Genomic DNA, 20,123 nt, shown 5'->3' with positions numbered 1-20,123 from the left:
TCCCACTTATCTTTGTTTCATCGGCAAATTTGGTTACAATACACTCAGTCCCTTCATCCAAGTCATTAATATAAATAGCAAATAGTTGAGGCCCCAGCACTGATCCCTGTGGCACTCCACTAGTTACAGTTTTCCAACCTAAAAATGCTCTGCTTCCTGTTAGCCAATCCTCTATCGATGCTAATATACTACCCCAACACCATGAACTCCTATCATGTGTAGTAACCTTTTGTGTGGCACCTTATCAAATGCCTTTTGGAAATCCAAATACAATACATCTACTGGTTCCCCTTTATCCACCCTGCTTGTTACATCCTCAAAGAATCATAGAAAGTTTACAGCACAAAAAGAGGCCACTTGGCCCAAGAACTCTGATAAATTTGTCAAACACAATTTCCCTTTCATAAAACTGTTGACTCTGCCTGATTGCATTATGATTTTCAAAATGTCCTGCTACTAATTCCTTAATAATGGATTCTAGCATTTTCCCACTGACAGATATTAGGTTAACTGGCCTGTAGTTTCCTGCTTTCTGTCTCGAACAGAGGTGATACATTTGCAGTTTCCAATCTGCTGGAACCTTTCCAGAATCTAGCATTTGTATAGTTGCAGCAAATCTTCCTCCCCTTTATATTCCAGTCCTTTAGTTATAAAGGCTAACATTCCATTAGCAATTTTGACTTTTTTTAGCGATCTGTGTACATGCACTCTAAATCTCTTTGGACCTTCATTGTTTTTAGCTTTTCACCATTTAAATATCTTCAGACAACAGTTCTGATCTTCTTCATACTTCTCAACATTGTCTGCCCTCCCTACTGCCGACAGCTGTGGTTGATGTGTGGAGAGAGCCAATGAGCTAAGAAAGATGTGCAGCACTCGGACAGAGTAATGAGATAGAAACACTTATGAATATAGGAGCAGGAGTAGGCCATTCAGCCCATCAAGTCTGCCCTGCCACTCAATATTATCATGGGTGATCATCCACTTCAATGCCTTTTTCCCACACTATCCCCATATCTCCTCATGTCATTGGTATTTAGAAATCTGTCAATCTCTGCTTTAAACATACTCAATGACTGAGCTTCCACAGCCCTCTGGGGTACAGAATTCCAAAGATTCACAACCCTCTGAGTTAAGAAATTTCTCCTCATCTCGGTGCTAGGAGGCTTCCCCCTTATTTTGAAATTGTGTCCCATGGTTCTAGACTCCTCAACCAGGGGAAACATCTTAGCTGCATCTACCCTGTCTATCCCTTTAAGTATTTTGTAGGTTTCAATGAGATCACCTCTCATTCTTCGAAACTCTAGAGAATACAGGCCCAGTTTCCCCAGTCTCTCTTCATAGGACAGTCCCACCATCCCGGGAACAAGTCTGGTGAACCTTCATTGCACTCCCTCTATGGCAATAATATCCTTCCTAAGGTAAGGGGACCAAAACTGCACACAGTACTCCAGGTGCCGTCTAACCAAGGTTCTATACAATTGAAGCACGCAAATCCTCTTGTGATAAAGGCTAACATACTATGAGGTTTCCTAATTGCTTGCTGCACCTGCATGTTAGCTTTCAGAGACTTATTGATGAGGACACCCAAATCCTTTTATACATCTACACTTCCTAATCTCTTACCATTTAAGAAATACTCTGCACACCTATTCCTCCTACCAAAGTAGATAACTTTACATTTTTCCACATTATATTCCATCTGCCAAGTTCTTGCCCACTCACAAAGTCTGTTCAAAACCCCTTGAAGCTGCTTTGCATCTTCCTCACAACACACATTCCCACCTAGTTTTCTGTCATCTGCAAACTTGGAACTGCATCCAAATCATTGATATATATTGTGAACAGCTGGGGCCCAAGCACCTGTGGTACCCCACTAGTCACAGCCTGCCAATGCAAGAATGACCAGTTTATTCCTACTCTCTGCTTTCTGCCTGTTAACCAATCCTTAATCCATGCCAGTATATTACCTCTTATCCCATGTGCTTTAATTTTGTTAACCAACCTCTTGTGGGGGATTTTATCAAAAGCCTTCTGAAAATCCAAGTATACCACATCCACCGACTCCCCTTTATTAATTCTGTTCGAACATCCTCAAAAAACTCCAACAGGTTCGTCAAACATGATTTCCTATTCATAAATCCATGTTGACTATGCCCAATCAGATCATTATTATCCAAGTGTCCATTTATCACATCCATCCGGATTCTAGCATTTTCCCTACTACTGATGTAAGGCTAACAAGTCTGTAGTTCCCTGTTTTCTCCATCCCTCCCTTCTTAAATAGTGGGATGACATTTGCAACCTTCAGATCTGCAGGAACCGTTCCAGAATCTATAGAATTTTGGAAGATGATCACCAATGTATCCACTACCTCCATAGTTACCTCTATCAACACTCTAGGAAGTATTATATCAGGTCCCAGGGACTTCTGGACATATCACACAAGTGTTACTGCACAGGAGGCCATTCAACCCATCAGGTCAGTGCTGGCTGTCCGAAGGAGAAATTTATCTCGTGCCATTTCCCCATTTTCTCCTTGTAGCCCTGCACATTCTTCCTTTTCAGATAATAATCCAATTCCCTCTTGAATGCCCTGATTAAACCTGCCTCCACCACACTTTCAGGTAGTGTATTCCAGATCCTAACCACTCGCTGAGTGAAAATGTTTTTATTTTTTTTTAAATTCATTTAGAGATACAGCACTGAAACAGGACCTTCGGCCCACCGAGTCTGTGCCGACCATCAACCACCCATTTATACTAAACCTACACTAATCCCATATTTCTACCACATCCCCACCTGTTCCTATATTTCACGACCACCTATCTATACTCGGGGCAATTTACAATGGCCAATTTACCTACCAACCTGCAAGTCTTTTGGCTGTGGGAGGAAACCGGAGCACCCGGAGAAAACCCACGCAGACACAGGGAGAGCTTGCAAACTCCACACAGGCAGTACCCAGAATTGAACCCGGGTCCCTGGAGCTGTGAGACTGCGGTGCTAACCACTGTGCCGCCTTCTTCAAGTCGCTATTGCTTCTTTTCCAATTACCTTATATCTGCACCCTCTTGTTCTCAGTCCCTCCACCAATGGGAACAGTTTTCCCCTGATAACCCTGTTCAGACACTGGCCTCTTGTGCTTTCCAGATTTATTCGCCCCACTATTGGCAGACGTGCCTTCAGATGCTGAAGCCCAAACTGTCTCCGCCTCTCTATTCCTCTCGCCTTGCTTTAAAACCAACCTCACCTGTCCTAATATCTCCAGGGCTCCATGTCTGAATCCCTCCAATCAGGTTTCCGCCCCGACCACGGAACCAAAACCACATTTCTCAAAGTAAAAAATGACATCCTGCGTGACTGTGACAAAGGTAAACTAACCCTCCTTTTCCTTGTCTACCTGTCTGCAGCCTTTGACACAGTTCACCACACCGTCCTCCTCTAACACCTCTCCACTGTCGTCCAGCTGGGCGGAACTACACTCACCTGGTTCCGTTCTTATCTATTTAATCATAGCCAGAGCATCACCTGCAATAGCTTCTTTCCTACTCCCACGCTCTTCCATCTGGTGTCGCCCAAGATCAATCCTTGGCCCCCTCACATTTCTCATCTACATGCTGCCCTTCAGCGACACCAATTGAAAACTGTTATTTTTAACATGAATGTTGCTAACACCTCAGCACCACCTCCCTGAATCCTCCAGTGTTCCTGAATTATCAACCTGCTTATCCTACATTCAGTACTACATTCACTCTCTCTCTCCACTCACTCTCTCTCTCCACTCACTCTCTCTCTCTCTCTCTCCACTCACTCTCTCTCTCTCCACTCACTCTCTCTCTCTCTCTCCACTCACTCTCTCTCTCCACTCACTCTCTCTCTCTCTCTCCACTCACTCTCTCTCTCCACTCACTCTCTCTCTCTCTCTCCACTCACTCTCTCTCTCTCTCTCCACTCACTCTCTCTCTCTCTCTCCACTCACTCTCTCTCTCTCTCCACTCACTCTCTCTCTCTCTCTCCACTCACTCTCTCACTCCTCTCTCTCTCTCTCCACTCACTCTCTCACTCCACTCACTCTCTCTCTCTCTCTCTCCACTCACTCTCTCTCTCTCTCTCTCCACTCACTCTCTCTCTCTCTCTCTCCACTCACTCTCTCTCTCTCTCTCCACTCACTCTCTCTCTCTCCACTCACTCTCTCTCTCTCTCTCCACTCACTCTCTCTAAATCCTCCACTGTTCCTGAATTATTAGACTGCTTATCCTACATTCAGTAGAGTCATAGAGTCGTACAGCATAGAAACAGGCCCTTCGGCCCACCGTGTCCATGCTGACCATAAAGCCTATCTATACTAATCCCACCTGCCTGCATTAATTCCATATCCCTCTATGCCTTGCTCATTCAAGTGCCTGTCCAGATGCCTCTTAAACGTTGCTACTGTTCCTGCCTCCACCACCTCCTCTGGCAGCTCATTCCAGATACCCACTATTCTTTGTGTGAAAAATTTACCCCTTTGATCACCTTTAAACCTCCTCTCTCTCACCTTACATCTATGCCCTCTAGTTTTAGTCACCCCCTACCATGGGAAACAGACTCTGGCAATCTACCCTATCTATGCCTCTCATAATTTTATATACCTCTATCATGTCCCTTCTCAGCCTCCTTCGTTCCAGGGAAAACAGACCCAGCCTATCCAATCTCTCTTTATAACTCAAGCCCTCCAAACCAGGAAAGAGCCTTGTGAATCTTTTCTGCACCCTCTCTAGCTTAAACACATCTTTCCTGCAGTGCGGCGACCAGAACTGCACACAGTACTCCAAATGCAGCCTAACCAACGTTGTGTACAACTGTAACATGACGTCCCAACTCTTGTACTCAATGCCTCGGCCGATAACGGCAAGCATGCCATACACCTTCTTCACCACCCTGTCTACCTGTGTTGCCACTTTCAGGGAACTATGTACTTGCACCCCAAGGTCTTTCTGCTCAACAACACTCCCCAGGGCCCTGCCATTCACTATATGTCCTGTCCTGGTTTAACTTCCCAAAACGCATCACTTCGCACTTGTCTGCGTTAAATTCCATTTGCCAATCCCTTGCCCACTTTCCCAGTTTATCTATATCCTGTCGTAACCTGAGACAACCTTCTTCACTGTCCACTATACCACCAATTTTGGTGTCATCTGCAAACTTACTAATCATGCCCCTTACATTCACATCCAAGTCATTAATATATGTGACAAACAACAGAAGGCCCAGCACCGATCCCTACGGCACACCACTGGTCACCGGCCTCCAATCTGAAAAACAACCCTCCACTACCACCCTCTGCCTCCTATCACCAAGCCAATTTTGTATCCAATTTTCTAGCTCACCCTGGATCCCATGTGTTCGAAACTTCTGAACCAGCCGACCATACGGGACCTTGTTAAAGGCCTTGCTAAAGTCCATGTAGACAACGTCCATCGCCCTGCCCTCGTCAATCCTCTTGGTCACCTCCTCAAAAAACTCAATCAAATTCATGAGACATGATTTCCCACGCACAAAGCCATGCTGACTATCCCTAATCAAACCTTGCCTTTCCAGATGCATATAAATCCTGTCTCAGTTCTACATTCACTCTCTCTCTCTCCACTCACTCTCTCTCTCACTCTCTCTTCACTCACTCACTCTCTCTCTCCCCACTCACTCTCTCTCTCTCCCCATTCACGTTCTCTCTCTCTCTCCACTCACGTTCTCTCTCTCTCTCCACTCACGTTCTCTCTCTCTCTCCACTCACTTTCTCTCTCTTCACACTAACTTTCTCTCTCCACTCACTCACTCTCTCTCTCCCTCCATTCACTTTCTCTCTCCACTCACTCTCTCTCTCCACTCACTTTCTCTCTCCATTCACTCACTCTCTCTCTCTACTCTCTCTCTCTCTCTCCACTCTCTCTCTCTCTCACCACTCTCTCTCTCTCTCACCACTCTCACTACTCTCTCCACTCACGCGCTCTCTCTCTCTCTCCACCCACTATCTCTCTCTCTCTCTCTCTCTCTCCAATCACTCTCTCTCACTCGCCACTCACACACTCTCACTCTCTACTCACCCACACTCTCAACCTCCACTCACCCTCACTCTCCACTCACCATCACTCTCCACTCACCATCACTCTCTCCTCTCACTCTCACTCTCTCCACTCATTCTCACTCGCTCCACTCACTCGCTCTCCCTACACTCTCTTCCTCTCTCCACTCACTCTTCCGCTCTCTCTCCACTCACTCTCTCTCTCTCCACTCTCTCTCTCTCTCTCCACTCAGCGCTCTCTCTCTCTCCCCCTCCACTCACTCTCTCCCTCCAATCACTCTCTCACTCACTCTCCACTCACTCACTCTCCACTCACTCACTCTCTCTCTCTCCTCTCACTCTCTCCCTCTCTACTCACTCGCTCCCTCTCCACTCACTCTCTCCCCACACTCTCTCTCTCCACTCACTCTCTCTTCCCATCTCTCTCCACTCACTCTCACTCTCTCCACTCACTCTCACTCTCTCCACTCACTCTCACTCTCTCCACTCACTCTTCATCTCTCTCTCCACTCACTCTTTCTCTTCACTCACCCTCTCTCTCTCACTCTCTCTCTCTCACTCTCTCTCTCTCCACTCACTCTCTCTCTCCACTCACTCTCTCTCTCTCTCCACACTCACTCTCTCTCTCTCTCTCTCTCTCTCCACACTCACTCTCTCTCTCTCTCTCTCTCTCCACACTCACTCTCTCTCTCTCTCTCTCTCTCCACACTCACTCTCTCTCTCTCTCCACACTCACTCGTTCTCTCTCTCTCTCTCCACTCACTCTCTCTCTCTCTCTCTACTTACTCGTTCTCTCTCCACTCACTCTCTCTCTCCCTCCAATCACTCTCTACCTCCAATCACTCTCTCCCTTACTCTCCACTCAATCACTCTCACTCTCTCCACTCACTCTTCCTCCCTCACTCTCTCCACTCTCCCACCCTCACTCTCCCACCCTCACTCTCTCCACTCTCCCACCCTCACTCTCCACTCTCCAATCTCTCTCTCTCTCCAATCTCTCTCTCTCCAATCTCTTTCTCTCTCGCTCTCCAATCTCTCTCCCTCTCTTCAATCTCCCGCTCTCTCTCACCACTCTCCCGCTCTCTACCCACTCTCCCGCTCTCTCTCTCTCCCACTCTCTCTCTCTCCACTCACCCACTCTCTCGCTGCTCACTCTCTCCACTCACTCTCTCTCTCTCTCCAATCTCTCTCTCCCTCTCCAATCTCTCACTCTCTCTCTCTCCAATCTCTCACTTTCTCTCTCCACGCTCTCTCTCTCTCTGCACTCTCCCAATCTCTCTCTCTCCACTCTCCCACTCTCTCTCTCCACACACTCTCTCTCCACTCACTTTCTCTCTCCACGCTCTCTCTCTCTGCACTCTCCCAATCTCTCTCTCTCTCCACTCTCCCACTCTCTCTCCACTCACACTCTCTCCCTCTCTCCACTGTTGCTGAGTTATCAGACAGCTTATCCTACATTCAGTACTGGATGAGCAGAAGGTTTCCTCCAATTATATTTGAAGACTGAAAGCATTGTTTTCAGTTCCCACTCCAAAATGCATTCCCTAGCTACTGGTAACTGTCTGAGATGAAACCAGACTGTTCAGGATCTCGGTGTCATGTTTGATCCGGAAATGTGCTTCCAGCCATCTAACCAGCGCCATCATTAAGACCGCCTATTCCCATCTCCAGAACGTCGCCCTACCACAGTTCATCTGCTACTGAAACTCTCATTCATGCCTGTGTTACCTCTTAACTATTGCACTGCTCTCCTCCCACATTCTACCCTCCACAAACTGGTGCCATCCAATACTGGGTTGCCCTTGTTTTACTCACACCAAGTCCCATTCACCTACCACCCTTGTAGTCGCTGACCTATATGGGCTCCTGGTCAAGCAAAGCCTTGATTACAAAATTCATATCCTTGTTTTCAAATCCACCCATGGCCTCGCCCCTCCATATCTCTGTGATCACCTCCAGCCTCACAATCCTCGATATCTGTGCTCATCTAAATCTGGCCTCTTGAGCATCCTTGATTTTAACTGTTTCAATATTGGCAGCCGTGCCGCCAGCTGCCTGGGCCCCAAGCTCCAAGATTCCGTCTCTAAACCTCTTCTCCTCCCTACCTTTCTTTTTTTTTTCTTTTACACGCTCCTTAAAATCTACCTATTTGATCAGGTTTCTGGCCATCTGCTCTCATGTCGCCTTATGTGGCTCTGCCTAATTTTGCTTTATAAAGCTCCTGTGAAGCACCTTGGGACGTTCTGTTATGTTAAAGGAGCTATATACATCTAAGTAGTTGTTGTTGCATTTTCTGATATACATAAATGAGTTGGATCTTGGAATACAGAGTAGAATCTCAAAATTTGCTGATGACACCAAACTTGGAGGTGTGGCAAACAGTGAGGATGACATGAACCGCCTGGAACAGGACATAGATAGACTAGCAGAATGGGCAGATGGAATTTAATATGGAGAAGGAAGAGGGGGAGGCAATATATACTTAATGGCATAGTTCTAAAGAGTGTGCAGGAACAGAGGAACCTGGCAGGACATATTGAGAGAGTGGTTAGTAAAGCACATGGGAACTTGGACCATCAATGGAGGCATTGAGTACAAAAGCAGGGAGGTTATGCTGAACCTCTGTAGAGCTCTGCTTGGGCCCCAACTAGAGTGTTGCATTCAGTTCTGGTCACCACACTTTAGGAAGGATGTGAGGGTCCTTGAGAGGGTGCGGAAGAGATCTACCAGAATGGGTCCAGGGATGGAAGATTTTAGTTACAAGGTTAGGTTGGAAAAGCTAGGTTTGTTCTCCTTAGAACAAAGGAGATTGAGTGGAGATTTAATAGAAATGTACAAGATTATGACAGGCTTAGATAAGTTAAACAAGGAAAAGCTGTTCCCATTAACAAATGGTACAAGGACGAGGGGACACAGATTGAAGGTTTTGCGTAAGATATGAGGGGGGGATGTGAGGAAGCAATTTTTTATACAGCGGGTGGTAATGACCTGGAACTCGCTGCCCACAAGGTTGGTGGAAGTGGAGACAATCAATGACTTCAAGAGCAAGTTGGATGGTCACCTGAGAAAAATAGATTTGCAGGGCTACGGGGAATCAAGCCGGGAGTGGGAATGACAGGATAACTTCGTGAAGAGCCAGCATGGACTTGATGGGTTGAATGGCCTCCTTTTGCGCCATAAATGACTCGGTGTTATGTGGCTTGATGTCAATTTTTGTCTGATAACGATCCTGAGAAACATCCTGGGATGTTTTATTATGTGAAAGATGTTATATAAATGCAAGTAGTTATTAAATGTGCCCTCAAAGTAGAGTTAGTAGACAGACTGAACTCTGGTAAGCCGATAAAGCTAATGCTAATTAAATCCGTGAATCCTTATACAAACAAAACCTTCCTTATGAGAACTGGGAAGCACCAACCATCCTCCAAATTAGAGGGGCACAGAGGAGATTACAGAGACAGGAAGCAATTTGAAAACAAAAATGAGAATTGAAAATTTGAGGAACTGCCAGACAAGGGAACAATCTAGGTCAATGAACGCATGGTGATGGATGAATGGGATGATGCAACTTAGGTCACTGGCAGCTGAGTTTTGGATTAGCTGAAGTTTACAGAGGGTGGAAGGTTGGCGGCTGGCCAGGGGAGCATTGGAATAGACGAGTCTGGAGATAATAGAAGTATGGAGAGTTTCAGCAGTAGATGTTTCAGTGCTGTATCTCTAATCTAATCTAATCTAATGTAAAGTTACTATTGAATCTGCTTTCTCACTATTTCAGGCAGTACATTCCAGATCACAACAACTTGCTGCATGAAAAAAAAATTGCTTGAGCTCCTGAGTAGGTGGCACAATTGAGGACTACTGCCATCACTTTACTGATGATTGGAAGGAGGTTAGATTTCTACTGGATAGGACATACGTGTGCAATCTTCCATATTCTTGAGTAGATCTCAGTGTCATTGCTGTATTGGAACATCAGATCTAACACTACAGCTAAGATGTGGTCTGAGTGCTAAGCCTTTACTGTGTCTAGTGCATTCTGCTGCTTCTTAATGTCACATGAAGTGAACTGGAATCAATCATGGTGGGGACCTTGGAAGGAGCCAGAGCTGGATGAAGACATTTGTAAACACTTCTGCCTCATATATTGTACCCACTTTCTGGGCTCCACCATGGTCGAGGACAGGACTGCAGCCTCCTCCTCCTACTGGTTGCTTTATTGTCTACCACCAATCTCCACTGAAAGAGGCTTTGATTTGGTTGATTGGTTAGAGGATGATTTGACATTCCATTTAAGGAGTGAAGGTGATCAGTTTTGGAGGATCCCATGAAGTGAAAGAGAGAAATCAGTTTTCAAACCTTGCCCGCCCTTGTCAGCATCACTTCCATCCACCTGCCCATGGCAACTCCTTTCACTGACTTCCAGCCTCTGAGTCTGGTAGGCGGTCTTTCCTCCATTGCACTAACACCTGTGAGGAGCTGGGGGGTGTTGCATCACAAAAAGTTGTGGATTTGGCCACTTTGGCCTCCTGCCAGTTTCCTGAGAATGGTATTGGGTTGCTCTGCCAGTGCTGGGCATTGATACCATCGTCCTAGACTTGGAAATGAGGCATGATGATTCCCCCAGTAACTTATTTACATTCCCTGCAGAAAGCTGCTGTCACTAAATTAAATCCTGTAACTGCATCCTCGCCACAGCAAATGTGCTCCTATCTTACATGGGACGTTTTCTGTGTATAATAAGCAAATGAGCTGACCCCATGATATCTGATGGGGTCGGTGAAGGATGCCATTGGCAATTGGAAATATCATCACCCGACTCAGAAGGTCAATGGGTTCAAGTCCCACTGCAGAAACTTGAGCCCATAACCCTTGCTGACACTTCAGTGCAGTACTGAGGGAGTGCTGCACTGTTGGAGGTGCCATCTACTCTCTCAGGTGGACATAAAATATCCTCTGGTACTCTTCGAAGAAGAGCAGAGAAAGTTTTTCCTGGTGTTGTGGCCAACATTTATCCCTCAGTCCACATTACTGAAACACATTATCTTGTCATTTATTTCTTTGCTGTTTGCAGGACCTTGTTCAGCACACATCAGCTACCACATTTCCGAAATCTCAACAGTAACTACACTTCAAATGTACTTCATTGACTTTAAAATGCTTTTGGACTTTCTGAGGTGGTAAAAGGAGCTACAGAAATGCAAATCCTTTCCATTTCTTTTATTCCCAATTTATAACTTCTACCGTGTAACAGAATGGCTTATTTAAACTTAAACAGGCACAGGTGGATCAGCTGCACATGAGGGGAAGAAGAAGAGTGGAAGGGCAATAATGATAGGGGATTCATCAGTTAGGGGATTAGACAGGCGTTACTGCGGCAGTAAACATGATTCCAGGATGGTGTGTTGCCTCCCTGGTGCCAGGGTCAAGGATGTCACGAAGCGGCTGCAGGACATCCTTCTGGGGGAGGGTGAACAGCCAGAGGTCGTGGTCCACATTGGTAGCAATGACACAGGTAGGAAGAGAGATGAGGTCCTGAAAGCAGATTTTAGGGAGCTAGGAAGGAAATTAAAAAGAAGGTCCTCAAAAGCAGTAATCTCAGGATTACTCCCAGTGTCATGTGCTAGTGAGCATAGGAATAGGAGAATTGATCGATTGAACAGATGGCTGGAGAACTGGTGTAGGAGGGAGGGCATCAGATTTCTGAGACATTGGGACCAGTTCTGGGGCAGGTGGCACCTGTACAAGATGGACAGGTTGCAGCTTAACAGGACTGGGATGAATATCCTTCCAGGGAGATTTGCCAGTGTTGTTGGGAAGAGTTTAAATTAAATTGTCAGGGGGATGGGAACCTGAGAGGGAGCTCAGATTGGAGGGAAGCTAAACTGCTAACTTGTCAGGGGTGTGGGAACCATTAGCTAGTATCAGAGAGGAATACCAAGGTGCACAGAATACTGGGGAAGGTAGATAGCACAAGAGTAGGGAATAGTACATTATTAGGTGGGGTCAGAGTAAGGGAGAAAGTAATAAAGTCTGAATCAGGGTTAATGTGCATGTTTGTGAATGAGTGTGGTTAATAAGACTGGTGAGGTACAGGCAGAGATTGACATGTGGAAATATGATGTTGTGGATACAACAGAGACCTGGCTCAAAGAAGGGCAGGACTGGGTGTTAAATACTCCTGAATACAAGGTGTTCAGGAAAGTTAGGAAAGGGAAAAGGGGGGAGGGGTGGCAGTATTGATTGAGGAGAGCATTGCAGTGTTGGAGAAAAAGGATGCCCAGGAGGGGTCGAGGACAGAATCTATTTATCTAGTGCTAACTAACAGAAATGGTGCAGTTACATTGCTCAGTGTTGTCTACAGGATACCAGCTAAGTGGGACGGACTTGGAGCAACAAATTTGCAAGGAAATTACAGAGAGGTGCAAAAATTATAGGGTAGTTATAATGAGGGACTTTAATGATCCAAATATAGACTGGGATAATAGTAGTGTAAAGGGCAGTGAAGGGCAAGAGTTTCTGATTGGCTGGTAGGGAATCTGGACCGAATTTGAAAATAAAACTGATAAAAATTGATAAAAACACTAATTAACTAATTAATAAGTAGAGTAACTAAACCAGAGGGAGGAGATTACTGTATTTAGTTAGCATTTAATATTTATAGTAGAAATCTAGCACGAGGGACCATATAGTTAATTATAACAATTTAGTACGGATTTATTTTATATTAATTAACTAATTAGTGCTAGAAATGTCAGTTAGAGGGGTGAAGTGCTTCACCTGTGAGATGTGGGAGGTCTGTGACGCTTCCAGCGTTCCGGACGTCTACATCTGCAGGAAGTGTACCCAGTTGCAGCTCCTCACAGACCGCATGGATCAGTTGGAGCGGCAACTGGATACACTTAGGAGCATGCAGGTGGCGGAAAGCGTCATAGACAGGAGTTTTAGAGAAGTGGTTACACCCAAGATGCAGGCAGATAGATGGGTGACCGCTAGAAGGGGCAGGCAGTCAGTGCAGGAATCCCCTGTGGCTATCCCCCTCTCTAACAAGTATACCGTTTTGGATACTGTTGGGGGGGATGGCCTATCAGGGGAAAACAACAGCAGCAGCCAGAGCAGTGGCACCACGGCTGGCACTGTTGTTCAGCAGGGAGGGACAAAGCGCTGAAGAGCAATAGTTATAGGGGACTCTATAGTCAGGGGCACAGATAGGGGCTTCTGTGGACGTTAAAGAGACTCCAGGATGGTATGTTGCCTCCCTGTTGCCAGGGTCAAGGATGTCTCTGAACGGACAGAGGGCATTCTGAAGGGGGAGGGTGAACAGCCAGACGTTGTGGTACACATCGGTACCAATGACATAGGCAGGAAGAGTGACGAGGTCCTGCAGGGGGAGATTAGGGAGTTAGGTGGAAAGTTAAAGGACAGGACCTCTAGGGTCGTAATCTCGGGATTACTCCCTGTGCCACGTGCCAGTGAGGCTAGAAATAGGAAGATAGTGCAGCTAAACAGGTGGCTGAGCAGCTGGTGTAGAAGGGAGGGTTTCAGATATCTGGACCATTGGGCTCTCTTCAGGGACAGATGGGACCTGTACAAGAAGGACGGGTTGCATCTAAACTGGAGGGGCACTAATATCCTGGCTGCAAGGTTTGCTAGCGTCACTTGGGAGGGTTTAAACTAGTGTGGCAGGGGGGTGGGAACCAGAGCAGTAGGACAGCTAGTGAAGTAAATGAGGAGGACATAGTAAATAAGGCCAGTAGGACTAAGAGGAAGAGCAGGCAGGGAGATGTTGCCGAGCACAGCGGGACTGGTGGTCTGAAGTGCATTTGTTTCAATGCGAGAAGTATAACAGGTAAGGCAGATGAACTTAGAGCTTGGATTAGTACTTGGAAATATGATGTTGTTGCTATTACAGAGACTTTGTTGAGGGAAGGGCAGGATTGGCAGCTAAATGTTCCAGGATTTAGAAGCTTCAGGCAGGATAGAGGGGAATGTAAAAGGGGTGGGGGAGTTGCATTACTGGTTCAGGAGAATATCACAGTTGTACTGCGGGAGGACACCTCAGAGAGGTCATGCAGCCAGCAGGAGGTAGAGGAGCAGATATGTCAACAGATTTTGGAAAGATGTAAAAGCAACAGGGTTGTTGTGGTGGATGATTTTAACTTCCCCTATATTGACTGGGACTCACTTAGTGCTAGGGGCTTGGATGGGGCAGAATATGTGAGGAGCATCCAGGAGGGCTTCTTGAAACAGTATGTAGATAGTCCAACTAGGGATGTGGCCATTCTGGACCTGGTATTGGGGAATGAGCCCGGACAGCTGGTCGAAGTTTCAGTGGGGGAGCATTTTGGGGGCAGTGACCATAATTCCATAAGTTTTAAGGTACTTGTGGATAAGGATAAGAGTAGTCCTCGGGAGAAGGTGCTAAATTGGGGGAAGGCTAATTATAACAATATTAGGCAGGAACTGAAGAATTTAGATTGGGGGCGGCTGTTTGAGGGTAAATCAATATCTGACATGTGGGAGTCTTTCAAACGTCAGCTGATTAGAATCCAGGACCAGCATGTTCCTGTGAGGAAGAAAGACAAGTTTGGCAAGTTTCGGGAACCTTGGATAACATGGGATATTGTGAGCCTAGTCAAAAAGAAAAAGGAAGCATTTGTAAGGGCTGGAAGGCTAGGAACAGATGAAGCACTTGAGGAATATAAAGACAGGAGGAAGGAACTTAAGCAAGGAGTTAGGAGGGCTAAAAGGGGTCATGAAAAGTCATTGGCAAACAGGATTAAGGAAAATCCCAAGGCTTTTTATACATATATAAAGAGCAAGAGGGTCACCAGGGAAATGGTTGGCCCACTCAAGGACAGAGATGGGAATCTATGTGTGGAGCCAGAGGAAGTGGGCGAGGTACTAAATGAGTACTTTGCATCAGTATTCACCAAGGAGAAGGACTTGGTGGATGATGAGCACAGGAGTGTAGATAGTCGCAGTCATCTCATTATCAAAAAGGAGGAGGTGTTGGGTGTCTTGCACAGCATTAAGGTAGATAAGTCCCCAGGGGCTGATGGGATCTACTCTAGAATATTGAGGGAGGCAAGGGAAGAAATTGCTGGGGCCTTGACAGAAATCTTTGCATCCTCATTGGCTACAGGTGAGGTCCCAGAGGACTGGGGAATAGCCAATGTTGTTCCTCTGTTTAAGAAGGGTGGCAAGGATAATCCAGGAAATTATAGGCCGGTGAGCCTTACGTCAGTGGTAAAGAAATTATTAGAGAGGATTATTCGGGACAGGATTTACTCCCATTTGGAAACAAACATATTAGCGAGAAACAGCATGGTTTTGTGAAGGGGAGGTCGTGTCTCACTAATTTGATTGAGTTTTTTGAGGAAGTGATGAAGATGATTGATGAGGGAAGGGCAGTGGATGTTATTTATATGGACTTTAGTAAAGCCTTTGACAAGGTCCCGCATGGCAGACTGGTGCAAAAGGTGAAGTCACACGGGATCAGAGGTGAGCTGGCAATATGGATACAGAACTGGCTCAGTCATAGAAGACAGAGGGTATCAGTGGATGGGTGTTTTTCTGAATGGAGGGATGTGACTAGTGGTGTTCCACAGGGATCAGTGCTGGGACCTTTGCTCTTTGTAGTATATATAAATGATTTGGAGGAAAATGTAGCTGGTCTGATTAGTAAGTTTGCGGACGACACAAAGGTTGGTGGAGTTGCGGATAATGATGAGGATTGTCAGAGGATACAGCAGGATATGGATCAGTTGGAGACTTGGGCGGAGAAATGGCAGATGGAGTTTAATCCGGACAAATGTGAGGTAATGCATTTTGGAAGGTCTAATGCAGGTGGGAGGTATACAGTAAATGGCAGAACCCTTAGGAGTATTGACAGGCAGAGAGATCTGGGCGTACAGGTCCACAGGTCACTGAAAGTGGCAACGCAGGTGGATAAGGTAGTCAAGAAGGCATACGGCATGCTTGCCTTCATCGGTCGGGGCATAGAGTATAAAAATTGGCAAGTCATGTTGCAGCTGTACAGAACCTTAGTTAGGCCACACTTAGAATATTGCGTGCAAATCTGGTCGCCACACTACCAGAAGGACGTGGAGGCTTTGGAGAGGGTACAGAGAAGGTTTACCAGGATGTTGCCTGGTCTGGAGGGCATTAGCTATGAGGAGAGGTTGGAAAAACTCGGATTGTTTTCATTGGAACAACGGAGGTGGAGGGGCGACATGATAGAGGTTTACAAAGTTATGAGTGACATGGACAGAGTGGATAGTCAGAAGCTTTTTCCCAGGGTGCAAGAGTCAGTTATGAGGGGACATAGGTTTAAGGTGCAATGGGCAAAGTTTGGAGGGGATGTGCGAGGCAAGTTTTTTTTGCACAGAGGGTGGTGAGTGCCTGGAACTTGCTGCCAGGGGAGGTGGTGGAAGCAGGTACGATAGCGACGTTTAAGAGACATCTTGACAAATATATGAATAGGAAGGGAATAGAGGGATATGGGCCCCGGAACTGCAGAAGGTGTTAGTTTAGGCAGGCATCAAGATCGGCACAGGCTTGGAGGGCCGAATGGCCTGTTCCTGTGCTGTACTGTTCTTTGTTCTTTGTTCTTTGAGTGTTTTCAGGAACAGTTTCTACAACAGCATGTTGCTCGTCCAACAAGAAAGGAGGCACTGCTAGACCTGATTCTTGGGAAGCGGTGGGCCAAGTGGATCAAGTATCAGTCGAGGAGCATTTCGAGGACACTGTATCATAAGATTTAGGCTAACTATGGAAAAGGACAAAGAACAATCCAGGGTAAGAATAATTAACTGGGGGAAGGCCAACTTCAATGAGGTAAGAATGGAGCTGGGGTGAATAAATTGGAGTCAAAAACTGGCAGGAAAACCAGTAGATGAACAATGGGCTACCTTCAAAGAAGAGATAGTTCGGGCACAGTCAAGGTTTGTACACTCGAAGGGGAAAAGTAGAGCAAACAAATCCAGAACTCCCTGGATGACAAAAGAAGTAAAGATTAAGATAAAGAAGAAAAAGTGTGCTTAAGAAAAATGCCAGGTAGAAAATACTATTGAGAACCAGGCTGAATATAGAAGGTCCAAATGAGAAGTGAAAAAGCAAATAAATGAAGCAAAGAGAAAGCATGAGAGGAGACTGGCAGCTCGCATTAAAGGAAATCCCAAAGTTTTGTAGAGGCATATAAATAGTAAAACGGTTGTAAAAGGAGGAGTGGGGCTGATTAGAGACCAGAAAGGGGATTTACACATGGAGGCAGAGGCTGTCGCTGAGGTATTAAATAACCCAGACAACATTGAAAGAGGAGATAAGTCAGACACTAGAGGTGTTTAAAACTGATAAAGAGGAAGTATTAGACAGACTGGCTGAACTTAAATTGGATAAAACACCAGGGCCGATGAGATGCATCCAAGGATACTGAGGGAAATGAGGATGGAATTCGCAAAGGCACTGGCCATAATTTTTCAGTCCTCCTTAGACTCAGGGGTGGTGCCAGAGGACTGGAGAATTGCAAACATTACACCCTTGTTCAAAAAAGGCTGTAAGGATAAGCCCAGCAACTACAGGCTAGTCAGTTTAACTTCGGGTGGTCGGAAAACCTCTCGAAAAGATAAATTCGTGACAAAATCAAGTCACATGGACAAATGTGAGTTAATTAAGGAAAACCAGCATGGATTTCTTAAAGGAAAATGATGTTTAACTAACTTGCTGGAGTTTTTTGAGGAGGTAACAGAGAGGGTTGGTGAGGACAATGTTGTTGATGTGGTGTACATGGACTTTCAAAAGACGTTTGATACAGTATCACACAACAGACTTGTGAGCAAGATTATAGCTCATGGAATAAAAAGGACGGTAGCAACATGGATACGAAACTGGCTGAGTGACAGGAAACAAAGAATAGTGGTTAATGGATGTTTTCCGGGCTGCAGGAAGGTTTGTAGTGGAGTTCCCCAGGAATCAGTGTTTTTCCTGATATATATTAATGACCTACATCTTGCTGTACAGGGCACAATTTCAAAGTTTGCAAATGATACGAAACTTGGCAGCATTGTGAACTGTGAGGAGGATTGTGTAGAACTCCAAAAGGAGTTGGTGGAATGGGCAGACAGGTGGCAGATGACATGCAATGCAAAGAAATGTGAGGTGATTCATTTTGGTCGGAAGAACATGGCGAGACAATATAAAATAAAGGGTACAATTCTAAAGGGGGTGCAGGAGCAGAGGGAACTGGGTGTATATGTGTATAAGTCATTAAAGGTGGCAGGATGGGTTGAGAGAGCGGTTAATAAAGCATACAGTATCCTGGGCTTTATTAATAGGGGCATAGAGCACAAGAGCAAGGAAGTTATGTTGAACTTGTATAAGACACTAGGTCATCCTCAGCTGGTGTATTGCATCCAATTCTGGGCGCCACACTTGAGAAAAGACGTGAGGGCATTGGAGAGAGTGCAGAAAAGATTCACGAGAATGGTTCCAGGGATGAGGAATTTCAGATATGAAGACAGATTGGAGAAGTTAGGACTGTTTTCCTTGGAGAAGGCTGAGAGGTGATTTGATAGAGGTATTCAAAATCATGAGGGGTCTGGACAGAGTAGATAGAGAGAAACTGTTCCCACTCGTGAAAGGACTGAGAACAAGAGGGCACAGATTTAAAGTATTTTGTAAGAGAAGTAAAAGTGACATGAGGAAAAACTTTTTCACACAGCGAGTGGTTAAGGTCTGGAATGAGCTGCCTGAGAACGTGGTGGAGGCAGGTTCAATTGAAGCATTCAAAAGGGACTTGGACAGTTATATGAAAAGGAAGAATGTGCAGGGTTATAGGGAGAAGGCAGGGGAATGGAACTGAGGGAATTGCTCTTTCAGCGAGCAGGTGTAGACATGATGGGCCGAATGGCCTCCTTCTGCACTGTAACAATTCTGTGATTCTGAGAAACAAAAGAAATTCATGATTCTTGTTTAAAACAGTACAAGTTGAGTTTCCAGTAACTGTACCAAGTCAGACATAATACAGATACCAGAGTGAAGTGGCCATGCAGTGGATGTTGATCTGCTTTCTTACCGAATTGCTCGGATCATCCCCAGGCCCAGTTCCACGCAGCAGTGGGCATGATCATCGCGTGGTTCAGGCAGTCCTGAAACAGCGTAGTAGCAGTCTCCCAGAATCTTTATTCGCAGACAGCTGTGTTCCTGTTAAGCAGAAAGGTAGAATTTATAACTCCACTATTCTGTCACCAACATGTCTATCACAAAAAGCAGCTTCTTCTTTTAATCAATCTCACTTTTTTGGTCAACTTGTGTGGGGTTTTTTCAAGAGCTGCAGGGTTTTGTCCCTTGTTAACTTAAATTATTGGAGTGTCACAAAACTAGATACAGGAGTCCTTCAGCCCAGAGAGTATCCCACAGCATATCTGACCCACCCAGTCTGTCAAAGAAAATGGAGAGATCTTTATGCACTTTCTATCCAGGCTGGTTTTAACACCCTGTTTCTGCTGGTTCTGGAAGTTCAGCAAAGGAAGTTCGAGTGGTCTGGGCCACTACCTTCCTTGCATTTCACAAACATTTCCAGGAGCCTCCGCAGAGCAGATGAGAAGCGCTCATCCCAAACAGACAAGAGCCTTTAAATTATTTATTTTTATTATTTGTTCATGGAATGTGGTCACGCCAGCAAGGCCAGCATTTATTCCCCAACCCTAATTGTCCTCGAGAAGGTGGTGGTGATCCACCTTCTTAAACTGCTGCAGTTCGTGTAGTGTAGCTACATCCACAGTGCTGTTCAGGAGGCAGTTCCAGGATTTTGGACCAGCAACAGTGAAGAAAGAGTTATATATTTCCATGTTAGGGTGGTGTGTGACTTGGAGAGAAACCTACAGGCGGTGTACCCATGTGTCTACTGCCCTTGTCTTTCTAGGAAGTTGAGGTCATGGGTTTGGAAGGTGCTGTCGAAGGAGGTTTGGTGAGTTGCTGCAGTGCATCTATAGATGGTACACACTGCTGCCACTGTGCGCTGAAGGAAGTGAATGTTTAAGACGGTGGAAGAGGTGACAAT

General features: G+C 45.7%; 1 protein-coding gene across 1 annotated transcript in view; it reads right to left on the bottom strand.

The window, feature by feature from the left end:
- The window catches only part of LOC137359980 (adenylate cyclase type 8-like), a 264,866-nt gene that overhangs the window by 161,417 nt on the left and 83,326 nt on the right, over nucleotides 1-20,123 (bottom strand). The window contains exon 5 of the mRNA XM_068025574.1: nucleotides 19,137-19,264. Within this exon, the coding sequence (XP_067881675.1) occupies nucleotides 19,137-19,264 (128 nt within the window). The remainder of the gene's footprint in view (nucleotides 1-19,136; nucleotides 19,265-20,123) is intronic.

Source organism: Heterodontus francisci, unplaced genomic scaffold (assembly GCF_036365525.1).
Source record: "Heterodontus francisci isolate sHetFra1 unplaced genomic scaffold, sHetFra1.hap1 HAP1_SCAFFOLD_410, whole genome shotgun sequence".
NCBI lineage: Eukaryota > Metazoa > Chordata > Chondrichthyes > Heterodontiformes > Heterodontidae > Heterodontus > Heterodontus francisci.
The sequence above is the reverse complement of the archived record's forward strand: the minus strand, read 5'-3'. Positions and strand labels throughout refer to the sequence as shown.